Source organism: Penicillium concentricum (assembly GCF_028827145.1).
Source record: "Penicillium concentricum strain IBT 3081 chromosome Unknown utg000002l_segment0_segment0, whole genome shotgun sequence".
Lineage (NCBI taxonomy): Eukaryota > Fungi > Ascomycota > Eurotiomycetes > Eurotiales > Aspergillaceae > Penicillium > Penicillium concentricum.
This window is the reverse complement of record NW_026622755.1, coordinates 1,973,774-1,987,497: the sequence shown is the minus strand read 5'-3', so window position 1 is coordinate 1,987,497 and position 13,724 is coordinate 1,973,774. Positions and strand designations below refer to the sequence as shown.

Genomic DNA, 13,724 nt, shown 5'->3' with positions numbered 1-13,724 from the left:
TTCTCAAGTCACTTTGCCTTGGATGGTGGTTTTTGTTACGAGACAAAAAAAGCTGATCATCTGGGAAAGTACCATTTTTCCGGCTATAGTTTATATTACCTATTACTCCGTAGATCGATGTCATCACTCTCTCTCTCTGACTCTTTTTCTTCTTCTTTTTCTCTTCATCTGTAGGAATGACGGAGCGAACTATTCGACATCTCATCCTGCTGCAATCACTTGCAGGATCATCCGCTTGATATCTCTTTCGATCTCCGGTGCCGGCTTGGGAACTCGGAGATAACCTTTTTTTTTTCTCTGATAAGCGTATGTGTTTCTCTTATCACCATGATCTCATCCAATGACTGACTCGGTATATCCAGAAAGGAGAGAGAGATCTCACGCTAGATCCTAGATTGCGGACACGCCTGGGTACTCCGTGAAGACCCTATCACTTTTTTTTTTTACCTCGTTCCTATTTGCCCGATTATCGTGCCAGTGTTCCGGTCCACATGGCTACCGTTATCACTATCCAGCCTTCGGGCTATCAAGCCCATTCCCCTGATCTCCGCCGAAAGACGGCCTCGACCCCAACACTCTCTCCCTCCCCCATCTCCGTCAATTCGACCCTTCCCCGCGTACGGAATGGAGCTAGCTGTGACGCTTGTCTCCGCAGAAAAAGCAGGTGTGCCATGAACGAAATGGTCAATAAATGCTACTCGTGCGACTTTCATCGCCAGGAGTGTACCTTCGGCCTCACATCCCAATCCGAGGCTCCATCGAAGAAGAGGAAATTGGATGGGCCGGAGCCCACGGAAGCAATTAAGCGGTATGGACTTCCAGCCGGCTGGGGACATACTTCAGCTCCATATATAGAGAGAAATTGTGCCCTAACAATCCCCAGACCCTCGACAATTCAACCGGAGCAATCTATCCCGGAGACCGAGTCTCACCCGCAGGCAGTGAACATGATTCGTCCCGGGTTCTTTAACCAATCAACCCAATATATTGGCATGACCACGGAGCTGGAGCCGACCTTGCTGGATTATCTTCCGCTAGACCAATACGACGAATGCACAGTTTCGAATTCACGTGTGCGGAGGTGTGCCGACGATGGCACCTTCATGCGCGTCGTAGACACGGTGCCTGTCGGTGACTCACAGGCCATGTCACTAGATGCGGTGGAGAGCCTGGTCGCTCCCTACGGCTCAACGCTGATCGAAAAGTTCTTTGACCATGTGCACCCGTCGTTCCCAATTTTGATAGAGGAAGTGTTCCGCCAATCCTACCGTGAGCGCCGTGGCCTCTCACCGCTACTGCTCGCCGCAGTCTACGTCTTGACATTGAAGTTCGTCGACGTCGGTGTCAGCTCGCAAACTGCGCGCAAACCCGATGCTGCACGACTGGAGGCTTCGGCCTTGAAGCTGCTGATGGATTCTTTGCAATCCCCCAGTGTTTCGACTATCCAAGCCGGCCTCCTGCTGACCCAAAAGTCGACTCTAGCTACGGCATCATTAAATGGGCAGCTGGTCACGGCTGCGTTCGAGCTGGGCCTGCATCAGGACTGCACGAACTGGCGTATGGAGACGTGGGAGAAGGGCTTGCGGAAACGCCTCGCGTGGGCTTTGTATATGCAGGATAAATGGTCTTCGCTGGTGCACGGCCGACCCTCGCATATTTTCGCCTTTAACTGGACGGTCAAGGATCTCGTGGAGCAGGACTTCTCGGACGCCTTTGCCTCCGGTACTGACTCCTCGCACGATGAAACCGCCGTCGGCCACGGCCCTCTTCTTTTCTGCCACATGGTCGCACTAACAACCATCCTCTCCGATATCCTCGACCGTTTCTATACATTACACGCCATCGAAGAGTTCTCCGCCGCCGGAAACCAGCGTACACGCATGATCTTAGAAAAGGCCAAACCAGCCCAGATCCGACTCAAGGACTGGTTCTCCTCCCTCCCACCGTCCCTCAAGATGGAAACCTCCACCGGCGAACTCGTCGAGACAATCACAGACGAACATGCCCGCAATGGCGCCCTCCACCTCGCCTACTTCGCCACCGAAATCACCCTCCACCGCTGCATCGTCCGCTCCCTCCTCGCCGAAGGCACAGACCAGTACCTCGCGCACATCTGCCGCTCCGCCGCAAAAACCCGTCTCATCTCCGCAATGGACTTTGTCAACCGTCTCCGCCCTGCTCACCTCCGCTCTTTCTGGCCCGCCTCCGCACGCACCAACTTCTCCCTCATCGGCTCCTTCGGCATGCTCCTTCGCATCACCGCCCCGACAAACGAGGAGGCAGACTTCTACCGCGTCCGGCTGTGTGAATACCGCTGGACCCTAGGCGTCAGCCACAAGAACGCCGAATTCATGGGCTTTGCCCTGCAAAGTCTTGATAATGCCACCGCGCTACACAAGCACGTCCCCGCGAAGCCGGGGATTGCGGAGCTCATGGCGTCATCTAGCAAGAATGCGCCACCGCGTATGCCGACTACCTCGCTGGGCTCGTACGATGATGCTATGATGGATGCCGGCACGGGGGCTTCAAGCTCCGTTATGTCGGGGCTCGCGTCGCCAGCTACGTCTGTTAGTGATATGGAAGATGGGGAAGCCTCAATGGCGCCCCTGTGATCACATTCATCTCTCTTCCTTCTCTTCTCTTCACCTCAGATTCATATATTTTCTCAACTCCGCCCCGACCTCACACTACCTCATTTTCGGCCCTTTAACTCTCCCTGACGTTTTCTCATGACTCCCCTTCTACTACGGCGTTTTCTCGGGAATTTTTTCTTGATTTTCTGGGATGAAGCGTTTGATTTATTTGAAATTTTTGATTATGGATGCATGTACCCCATGTACCGAGTCTGCTTGCACTGCAGCAGACTAGAACCTGTTTGTGACGACGGACTTCCCCCAGCTTTGGAATATCTGGATTGGACCGGATTATGCTTTGTGCTTTTTGGTTTTCCTTTTCGCCAATTTTATAGACAGGAATTATGTACATAGATTGGATGATGAATTATGATTTTATTCTTTTGATGACGATGGCTGTGGCCGTATGCACCCAACAATAGTATAATACTAATATCTTCGAAAAGCGATGTTGGTTCCGGCTTGGACGTTTGAACAATTCTCACTTGATATTTAGTCTCCTGGCTGCATGAACGGGCTATCGAAAAGGCCTTGTGCCAATACTCAGCCAATGGAAATTGAGGGTTGTTGTCCATGGAGACTAAAGTTGTGGATGACATGGTCAAGATGGGATCCCCTTGAATCGAAGAGGTCTTTCTTGTAGAAGAAACCACGTATGGTCCCGGGACGTGATATTCTGAACGTCGCATTTGCAGGGCACCTCCCTCCTTCCACTTGATCGTACGCCGGACGTCGATTCGGGGTTCGGAGAATTCAGTGTAAGACTTGAGTTTAATATAACAATATTTACTGCCGTAGAGAGAAGAACTGGGGAAAAGAAGCCATAATTTGAATTAGATGACTGGGGAGATAGAGGAAGGAAGCATAGGTGAGAAGTAGAGGTGTATCCGCCTTAGGCAGGAAGGCTGCCTCAACAATAGATCTATCATTGAATGCGATCTCATGGCTTCTGTAACGAGTCTGCTATCCTCCAATATAGACGAATCATATGATCTGGTTCTATAATGGGCTCAGCGCATATATGACTTATATCCGAATATGTATCAACTGAATAATTGATGCTGAATGCTGAATGCTGAATTTATTCTTTTGATTCAATTGGTATACTCTCAACTAAAAGAGAGAGAACTCATTGCCACCCCCAAACGCAAAATCTTCCAAAACACTTGGATCCACTAGATTGGCAAGCATGTCTGCCCGACTTCGATCGGGCTGTGTTTGTATGCCGTTGCTGAAGAGCGAAAAGAAGAAATCCCCGTCATCAGTATCAGTGTGTTGTTCCAGAATAGATGATGGTGTGTCAAGGGATAATCCATGCGTGTGTGTAGACAATGTTGCCGCTGGCAAGGCGATCTCGCTTCCAATAGGAGTTGAACTTGGAGTTGGATGCTTTCGTGCTAACGGGATTGCATCTAAAGTTGCCTGAGGCGAATTTAACATTCCTGCTGATGATGTATCTAACAGTCCAAATCTAGTGAGTTGTCTTTGGCTTTGACTTCGGTCGGTAGACCGTCGTCTTCTTTCTAGACACGTGCGCGCAACGTTGAGAACTTCACGGAGCATCTCAGCGCAGCGACGGGCGACGATGATGTCATCCATAGAGGAGAAGATCTCGAGCGATTTTTCGACGTCTTCGAGGAGCTCGTCGTTTGGGAGGCCAGGGTAATTTGAGAGGATGAGGTGGAGGAGGATCATTGATCCATAGAGGGCGTAGGTTGTGTTGTACCACCTGTGTGAATGGAAATGGGGTTATTAATTGTGCTTTCTCAGGCAAAATGGAGTAGTTAGCTGACCAAGTGCGAATGTAGATCCTATGCATGAACGACTCGTATTGCATATTAATACTCATCCGGGCGGCAGTGAGGCATATGTGTAGATGAGCGCAAAGATCCGGCGGTGGAGTGTCTGTATTTGCAGTTGCTGCCACAAGGAATGGCCTGTGGATTAGGATCCGAGTATTGTAGTATCCTGGACATGAGGTTCGATTAGGCATTCTTTCTAGGATGAATTGAATTGGAAAATTGGGCATGTAGAAGGAAACTCACTCAGCCTCAAGACCAATTTCTGTTTAAATGCCCATTCGGGGTCATTCAGTGCATGTGCATCTATATTTAAGAAAGCCGGCAGTGTTGCTTTCCACTCAAGAAGTCGATGGTCAAGTGCCATAGCCAGACGGGACTTCTCGGTAATTGACCGCTGCATTGAATGGTACAGTTGATGAGATGCTTCAGACATAATTTGGGCTAGCGCGACCATTGCCGGGATCATTGCTATATCGTGGTCTTCAGCATCAGGGTCGAGGTCATCGGCATCAACCTGATTCTGTCAGAATGGCACAGTGTAGATTGAGGAATGGCACCTACTTTTAGCTTGGGGAGGGGGTCTGGTAATAATGTAACTCTTTCATGCTATCCAGACGTCCTGAGGAACAACACATTTCTCTAGAGATCGATGTTAGTATCATTTTCGAGGACTACAACCCTGATGAGATAGACGCTCACATTTCGTGAGAGTAGATACACCTAAATAGAAGCGTTCGTATCTTATTATTTATGCTAGCGTTGGGGTTTGCGACTTACCACCAGGTACGCCTAGCTTCTCTCCTCGTACTAGGAGGCAGAGAAGACATGCTTGAGCCGAGACCAATAGCCGCTGCTGTGCGGACAGCCATCCCGCTGTACATATAACAGCTATGGGGCTGCAGCGAATTTTGACGGAACACACTCTGAGAAAATGTATCAGTCTCCTTCCGATGTGGTATCGACAAGACATACCAAAAGAAGAAGTGTCTGAGCAGTCTCCAAACAGGAACTCTCAAAAAGATCACCGAGCGTCCGTTTTGCGAGGCTGAAAAAGAATTTGGCAAAGTCGAGGGCCGTGAGCCCAGGTCTCCTCTGAGCTTGTCGTGTCCGACATGGATCAGCAAATTGCTGGCAGAAATGCTCTAATAGAGAGGTCTCATTCGGGCTCGCATTGATCGCACCCAACGCAACGACCGCAAAGTATAACCCAGAAAATTTCGTGGCCCCTCGGAAGAGACTCTGGCGATTTGAAATTGGCCATGCTTCATTTTCGCAGCGTTGCATAAAAGCACTCTTAGAAAGTAGCGGGTGGATGTAATGCTTGTTCGCAAAGTAGCTGCCAATGAAGGCTTTCTCGATCTCTATCTGCGTATTATCTGTAAGCCGGTGGAAGGATTCCTCCAGATCATTGCCTTGGTCTGCTAATCATGGTCAGAATCTCATATGGGCTGTGATAGACATTGAAAGCCAAAAGGGGAATCTACCATTATTCATTGGAGGGGTCCTGTTTCTGAGGCCATCTGCATCTGGCGGACTTCTCTGTGTTCCTAAATTTGCGCCCTCATGGGATTGGGGTGAAGAATGGCCAATGCAATCTGCATTGTAAAGCAAATTCACAATTGATAGTTGTGAATTTCCTGATCTCCTGTTACTTTTGTTGGGGCTCGTTTCTGGAGATAAAGCCTGAGACCGGGGATTAGTATATGTTGGTGAATTCGGCATTTTTCGAGGAGTCCGGTCAAAGTGAGTTTGATCTACGAGCTCTTGATTCTGTGCTCTTGCGTATAGATTCCCCAGGAATGCTAGGTTTGATGAATTCCCATAGAATTCAGTCCCATTGGTATGCAGGTTGACCCCGCTTAACCCATCTCTTGAGGCAGCATCACCTAGCTCGGAAATTGAGGCTACAGATGTGGTCAGTTTAGTCATTCTGGGATCGCAGAGGGGCGGTGCTCACTCTGTGAAGCGTCGGGTGACCTAGCCGATGCGATCGTTGCTTGGGGTGTGGTATTGACCGCGTGGGGACGGTCCCTCAACTGGCTTGGATGCTGGGCTAGGGGATATCCCATCGACGGTGGTGTCTTTTCGGTATCATTCGTGCCTTTGGGTGTCTCAATTTGATGTATACCCGGCCATGGAGATGGCCTAGTGCTACTTTGGCTTTGTATTTGGTCAGAGACGCTCGGAAACAGATGTGATAAAAGTCCCAACCTTTGCTTGGGTTCTTCGTCATCTCTCTTCCTTTTATTCGAATTGACGGGGGTTCCGCGCCCGCCAGAAGCGCGGAAAATGCAGTCGAACGAGTGATCTGTCTCTGGGTCAACTACTGTCTCAGTATTTCAAGACGGGGGGTCTAATACATGCACAATAAGAGCAGGGCTGAGCTTGATCGCACTAATAATTGTTAGAGTGGACCTTCCTAAATGGCAGCGAACAACACTGTAATTTCTAGGGTCAGCGGCCTACCTTGGTCTTCCGAGCACGGCAGGTTTCGCATGCCCGCGAGGCCCGCGGCACACGGCGTTGCGAAGCCCATCGCTTGGTTTCTGGCGCGTCCATGTTCATTAAAGGAGATTTCTGTCCTTTGAGAAACGTCTGGGCAGTGATGTCTCCCCTAATCTAATGAGAAAGATGTTGGCCCAAGTGGAACACCCCTTTACCGAACCAATCGTCAATCTTTATCTTCTTCGCCCCACGAGGAATTTTGCGGGGTCTGGGGAAGAAATGAAATGCTATGGCTCGAAACAAATGGAAAAGGAAATGTCATTCAAGGTTTTGATCTCACTACTGGGACATTGGGAGAAACCAGTCACCATATGACAGCTGCTTTCTACCTATTTGTTTACTTATCTACTGGGTTGGAACATATTGGAGTATTGAAGTCTATAACTGTTACTTATTAAATAGTAACATGTTTGAATAACTTTGGAAACGACTTCAAAATATTCCATAACCATATACTGTTCCGACGGAAGATTGCCTTCCGTCGGATAAGACCCGATACCCACGATACCTGTATATATACTTTAGCATCAAATATTGATCACTGATTATCACATATTGAACCTATCTAGTTACCTAGATATGTATACAAATGAGTAATCTAGACTAGACTCTTTACTTATCTTCCCGACATAAGGCGGCAGATAGCGGGTAAACAAGGAAAGTTGATATCAGCTGCTTTTTCCCGGAGTCAATGCACCAAGGTATATAAGATGAGAGTTCTCCTCTTCAATACGACATTTACTATCGGCAATTTCTACTCATATCCTACACTTCTACCACTCATCTTATACTCATTGTCAAACCTCTAATAGTCCCTCTGAACCTTCAAGATGACCTACGATCAGAACATTTTGCGATCTCGCTTTTGTCATGCACTTTCGGAAATGTACAAGAGCGAAGTCCCTCTCTATGGCGATTTAATCGATGTAGTCTGGGAGGCAGACGCAAAAGCAGTCCAAAACAGCCAGAATATAGAAAGTGATGGCGTTATCAACCCAGATGATGTTTTGCCCGCCCGGCATCGTGTTGAGAGACACGGAGCCATCCGACTGGGTACAGCACACGAACTGAATACAGTTCGTCGCATGTTTGCTGTGATGGGCATGCACCCTGTGGGCTACTACGACCTCAGTCTCGCTGGATTCCCCATGCACGCTACGGCCTTCCGACCAAATACCCAAGAGGCGCTCGACAAAAACCCTTTTCGCGTGTTTACAACAGTCTTGCGCATGGAACTGTTGACGGGAAGAACTCGGAAACTAGCGCAGAAAGCGCTGGAGCAAAGAAAGATCTTCACGCCCAGGCTTCTTGTCCTGTTGGATATCGCAGAGAGCCGGGGCTTTTTGACACCAGATCAATGCACAGAGCTCATCAGCAATGGTTTGGAGACATTTCGGTGGCATTCAAAAGCAACAGTCACCCTTGAAGAATACGAGCAGCTCAAAGCTGAGCACCCTCTAGTTGCGGACGTTGTCTCTTTTCCCGGCTCCCATATCAACCACTTAACGCCTCGAACGATTGATATCGATCTTGTACAACAATTGATGTCGGATCATGGAATGCCTGTCAAGGAGCGTATTGAGGGGCCGCCAAAACGATCGTGTCCAATTCTTCTGCGGCAGACAAGCTTCAAGGCACTGGAAGAAATCGTTTATTTCAAGGATCCGTCTGGTTTATATGTGAAGGGCTCCCACACAGCACGATTTGGTGAAGTGGAGCAGCGGGGCTTCGCCTTGACCCGAGAAGGACGCCAACTTTATGATCGAATCTTGGACCGAGTCAATGCAGAAGCCGCGAAGAATGGCTTGGAAGGAAAAGCCTATGACACGTTACTGGGAGAGCATTTCAGAGAGTTTCCTGATACTCTGTCAGAACTTCATGATCTGAGACTGGGATATTTCACCTATCAGTTGACACCGCTAGGCCATCAGTTGGCTAACAAAGGCGTTATATTATTGGAGGGGCAACTATCTCCAATTCCACTTCAGGATCTTCTCAAAAAGCAACTCCTGAGCTATGAGGCTATCACATACGAAGACTTCCTTCCTTTGTCTGCAGGAGGAATTTTCAATTCCAACTTGCGTGGTGTCTCCCAGTCCAAGCAACTGATAATGAGCGCGGATCCAGACCTAGATGGTTTCCAACGGCTCCTTGGGGCATGTGTGGCGGATGAGTTCCATCTATATGCCGCGATGCAACAGAAATCGTTGGAGATTTGCCGACAGAAACTGCGGTTAAAGGCGATTATAGTATAGGATGAAGCACTTTATGTTAACATCGCCTGCTTGAAACCTCTATTTCATTAACCACAAATGTGTTTTTCGGCAGAACATAATTAAGCCGTTCAAATTTTGCGAGGTATTTTCTTGATATTCACGTGTATAGCAGAACATAGTGGATCTATTTGTCTGATATCTTTTATGATATTAGTAGCTCTTCATTCAAAATCGAAAATTCATGTCAAAAAGAAATTCCGCTTTTTCCAACTGTCACCTTGTGAGGTCCCAACCTCTCAAATAGTTCGGGATGTCCAAAGGAACTGATCTCCGATCCCTATCTTTTCATGGTGAATCGAGATTCGCCACTCCAGATGCGGCCGTACTAAACCTCATCCCGCCAAGACCGGTCACCATTTTATGATGCTGATATATTCGGGCTGTGAGGTCATGTCGCCCGATCCGGCCAATATCCTAAATGGATAAAAAAGGAGAGGTTCTACAGAACTATTCACATCGGCTCCAGTTTTCCCAAACTACTCTCTAAATTTCCGCTTATTTCAACTGAATAAATGGGTGTTTGAAATGAGGGACTCACTGGCATAAAACGGGCTTCTTCTATAGCAGATGGAATTGCTTACATGGCATCAGGCCAAGATCCACCCAATAAAAACATCTCATGGCGTATCCTTGTTGGTACAATTATTAGCATTGTCCCCGCTACCATTTGCGTGATCTTGCGGTTTGTTGCCCGCAATGTCGCTCATGCTGGCCTGTGGTGGGATGATTATACCATTGCAGTATCTCTAGTAAGTGGTGCCTTGAGATCTAGTGTTTTAACCATGCAACGAACACGAGTTAACAAGGGTAGGTGGTGAACTGGGCCATGGCTGCTTTACGTTGGGCACAGATCCCATTGTACGATTATGGCCATCACGCTCAATACATATCATCCGAGAAGCGTAAGGGATTTGCAAAGGTATTGCATCAGATCTGTCTATTGATTCCAATTTCTAACAGCCATACAGAGCTTTATGGCTGTCCAACTTCTATACTTCACCAATGCCGTCATTACCAAGGCATCGCTGTTGTTTCTCTTCTACCGCATTTTCGGCGTTGTCAGAAGTTTTCGCTGGATCCTCTGGGCCTCTGGCTTTCTGGTAGTTGCCTACTTTATCGTATGTTCAGTTGTTTCGATTGTGGGATGTTCGCCAGTGTCCAAGGCGTGGAATACAAATGAGCCAGGTCACTGCATCGACGAATTGTCATTCTTCCGCTGGAATGGCGTTGGCAACATGTTCCTCGATTTCCTGGTTCTCTGTCTCCCTATTCCGATGGCTTGGCGGGTGAACACAACGACCCGACAAAAATATATCTTAACCGGGATCTTCCTACTGGGTGGATTGTAGGTTTCTTTCGAATCTCAAGATGAGATATATTACTAACGATGCACCAGTGTCTGTATCGTCTCCATCATTCGCATTGTCAGTTTCGGGTCAGCGGTCATTTCTGACCCTACCTATACAAGCGTCGGGCCGGCAACCTGGTCCTCGGTTGAGCAATCCGTCGGGATAATATGTGCCTGTCTTCCAACGCTGCGACCACTTTTCCGGCGTCTCTATGGCCCATCAAGAGCAGCCTCAAGTAGAGGCCATAGCCCTGCTTTTGATTCTCAGGATTGGTCCTCACCATCTGGCCGAATGTCGCATTGTGATGAAGAAACTAGGATTATTGGATTTGCTTCGCCGCAACAGCGAAAGCGTCGTGCTTCCTCGCACGAGCTAGACGAATTACAGAGTGTTTATCGCAGTCCAACGTTTGATGGAACAAATGAGCGTCCCGATTCGCAATTTTCCCAGACGAATGGAACGAACAGACCGGTTTCTGCAGCCGGGTCATTTGGCTGAGCGATTTTACTAAGGCTTGTTGGTGTTTTGGTGGTCTTTTATTGTGACACCCATTCCCAAAGATATATATCATTGCCTCATTTTATCTCTTATATCCAAAGAATTCTTAGTGGCCTTCCCGATCTTTAGTAGTAAATAGAGAGATATATCATCCATGGGCTAAAAGAGTCAATAATACAAATTATAAAGATATATGAAAAGAAGCTCAACTATATGTTATAGATCATTTGGAAGATAACGACACCTTATAAATGCGGCATCAACGATTCCCCTTGAATGCTTTTCTTGGCCATTCATTTTGATTTGGAGGAAAAAACCCTCAATAATAAATGGTTCATCGGACTTGCCATTCACCAAGTGCTCTTGAATGCCCTAGAGAGCTGTCGCAAGGCTGGATCCATGCAGTCGCGTGCTGGCTGAATGATCGGCATGTTTTCAGCGCGATGCTTTCAGCCTGCGGAGTACTCCGTACGCAACATAGCCATTGTTCTTTCATGACAGAACTCTAAGTCAAATCATCTACTTTAATGATGCTTAGTACCAATATCGTGCCTGCTCTCCTCGCATCATCCCTGCTGGTACTCGCATCGGCAACTTCGCCGAACTTGAATCTATTTGCCTACGGCAATCCGGGACCCTTGCTTGGCACGTCTTTCGGTATTTTAGGCGCGAATGCGACTTTCGACTATGTAGTCGTCGGCGGAGGTAATGCCGGGCTCACCATCGCAAGCCGTCTGGCAGAGAATCAAACAGTGAGCGTTGCAGTCATTGAGGCGGGCGGCTTCTATGAAACTGATAATGGCAATTACTCCATTGTCCCTGGGTATTCCAGCTACTACACAGGCTCAGACCCAACAGACTATCAGCCGCTCATTGACTGGGGATTCAGTACGCAACCTCAACCTGGATCGGGAGGCCGGGTCTTGCATTATGCCCGAGGCAAGACTCTGGGAGGTTCCTCAGCCAGGAACTACATGCTCTACCAGAGGCCGACAGTTGACAGCATGCAGCGCTGGGCCGATGATGTGGATGACCAGAGCTACACTTTCGAGCATTTATTGCCTTACTTCAAAAAGTCTACTCACTATACTCCTCCCAACCAGGCGTTACACAGCAATTCCTCGAACAGCCAGACTCCGGATGCGTTCAGTCCTACAGGTGGACCGCTAGAGGTTTCCTTTAGCAATGCTGTGAATGCGTTTGCAACATGGTGCCAGAAGGCATTTATCGCCCTCGGCATGAAGCAGATCGATGGATTTAACAGTGGTGGATTGCTTGGCTCTGCCTTTGCGACTTTCACCATTGACCCGCGAAACGCGCATCGCTCCAGCTCCGAGTCGAGCTTTCTTCAGGCCGCGTTGAACAAAGGCGTCGGGCCCACAGTGTACAAGAACGCCATGGCCCAAAAGATTTTATTTGACAGCGATAATAAGCGCGCAACAGGGGTCCAAGTATCGACTGCAGGCACCTTTGGCACTGGATCGGTCAACTTTACGCTCCACGCTCGTACTCAAGTCATTCTATCAGCCGGTGCCTTCCAGTCTCCTCAGCTACTGATGGTGTCAGGAATTGGGCCCTGCGACCATCTGCAAAGCTTTGGCATTCCCTGCATCAAGAACCTACCAGGCGTGGGCCAAAATATGCAAGACCACCCAATCATCGGGACTGCACACCGCGTGAACGTCCTCACAGCTTCAGCCTCAGCCAACAACGCAACCTTAGCAGCACTTGGTGTGAAGCAGTACACTCAAAATGCCACAGGGCCCTTTCCATCTTTGGGCCAGGCTACTACGGCTGGGAGAAATTGCCCGACCCATTCCGCTCAAACCTGACTCGCGAATCTCGTCTCGCCCTATCAAATTTCCCACCCGACTGGCCAGAACTAGAATGGTTACCCATCAGTGCATTCAACGGCTATAATCTCAACAAAGTCACTACCGATCCGAAGGATGGACATCAATATGCAACCCTCAGCGGAGCATTGGTTGCTCCTCTATCTCGCGGTTCAGTCCGTCTCGCTGGCCCCAGCATGAACACCCCGCCCTTGATCGACCCGCAATGGTTTACAGACCCAACCGATATAGACCTTGCTATTCAGGCCGTCAAGCGACAGCGGGATATTTGGACGGAATTGGCTAAACTAGGCGTGGCCGAGCACGAGGAGTATTTCCCAGGCTCCAATGTTTCCACTGATGCTCAGATTCTTGAGTTCATTCATCAGAGTATGACTACTGTTTACCATGCATCAGCGACATGCAAAATGGGACGCGAGAATGACACGATGGCTGTGGTTGACAACCATGCCAATGTGTACGGTATGCAGGGGTTGAAAGTTGTCGATGCCAGCAGTTTTCCATTTCTGCCGCCAGGTCATCCCCAATCTATCGTGTATGCATTTGCTGAGAAGATTGCGGATGAGATATTGCGCTTTGTTGAATAAAACCCAGCGTGGATGCGATGGACCCAAGCAGGCCCAAGCACTGGGAAGAGCCTTTGTAAAGATGTCCTACACTAATGCAATAAAGAGATGTTCTGAAAAAATTCAATACTATAGAATACAATGCATACAGAGAACAGCCCAAATCCATCTATCTGTACAATATGCCGCAGAGATATCAATGCGTCGCGGCAAGACAATTACCAACAGCCCAAAGATCAGAC

General features: G+C 48.5%; 5 protein-coding genes across 5 annotated transcripts; 4 read left to right on the top strand and 1 right to left on the bottom strand.

Annotated features, from left to right (window-relative positions):
* Positions 1-491: 491 nt before the first annotated feature.
* On the top strand, positions 492-2,612 carry N7517_004324 (putative C6 transcription factor (OTam); the record flags this gene model as incomplete). Its single annotated transcript, XM_056722054.1, has 2 exons — positions 492-808; positions 884-2,612. The coding sequence occupies 2 exons, from the start codon at positions 492-494 to the stop codon at positions 2,610-2,612; spliced, it is 2,046 nt and encodes a 681-aa protein (XP_056578304.1).
* A 1,134-nt stretch (positions 2,613-3,746) lies between these two features.
* N7517_004323 (fungal specific transcription factor domain-containing protein) lies at positions 3,747-6,504 on the bottom strand (the record flags this gene model as incomplete). The annotated part of the gene is made up of 6 exons (XM_056722053.1): positions 3,747-4,362; positions 4,427-4,601; positions 4,679-4,949; positions 5,408-5,856; positions 6,088-6,339; positions 6,393-6,504. The coding sequence occupies 6 exons, from the start codon at positions 6,502-6,504 to the stop codon at positions 3,747-3,749; spliced, it is 1,875 nt and encodes a 624-aa protein (XP_056578303.1).
* A 1,266-nt stretch (positions 6,505-7,770) lies between these two features.
* Positions 7,771-9,195, top strand: N7517_004322 (uncharacterized protein; the record flags this gene model as incomplete). Its single annotated transcript, XM_056722052.1, has 1 exon — positions 7,771-9,195. One exon carries the CDS (start codon positions 7,771-7,773, stop codon positions 9,193-9,195), a length of 1,425 nt encoding a protein of 474 aa, XP_056578302.1.
* A 602-nt stretch (positions 9,196-9,797) lies between these two features.
* Positions 9,798-11,063, top strand: N7517_004321 (uncharacterized protein; the record flags this gene model as incomplete). Its single annotated transcript, XM_056722051.1, has 3 exons — positions 9,798-9,965; positions 10,185-10,561; positions 10,613-11,063. 3 exons carry the CDS (start codon positions 9,798-9,800, stop codon positions 11,061-11,063), a joined length of 996 nt encoding a protein of 331 aa, XP_056578301.1.
* A 530-nt stretch (positions 11,064-11,593) lies between these two features.
* On the top strand, positions 11,594-13,503 carry N7517_004320 (GMC family oxidoreductase; the record flags this gene model as incomplete). The annotated part of the gene is made up of 2 exons (XM_056722050.1): positions 11,594-12,804; positions 12,825-13,503. 2 exons carry the CDS (start codon positions 11,594-11,596, stop codon positions 13,501-13,503), a joined length of 1,890 nt encoding a protein of 629 aa, XP_056578300.1.
* Between the last annotated feature and the right edge of the window lie 221 nt (positions 13,504-13,724).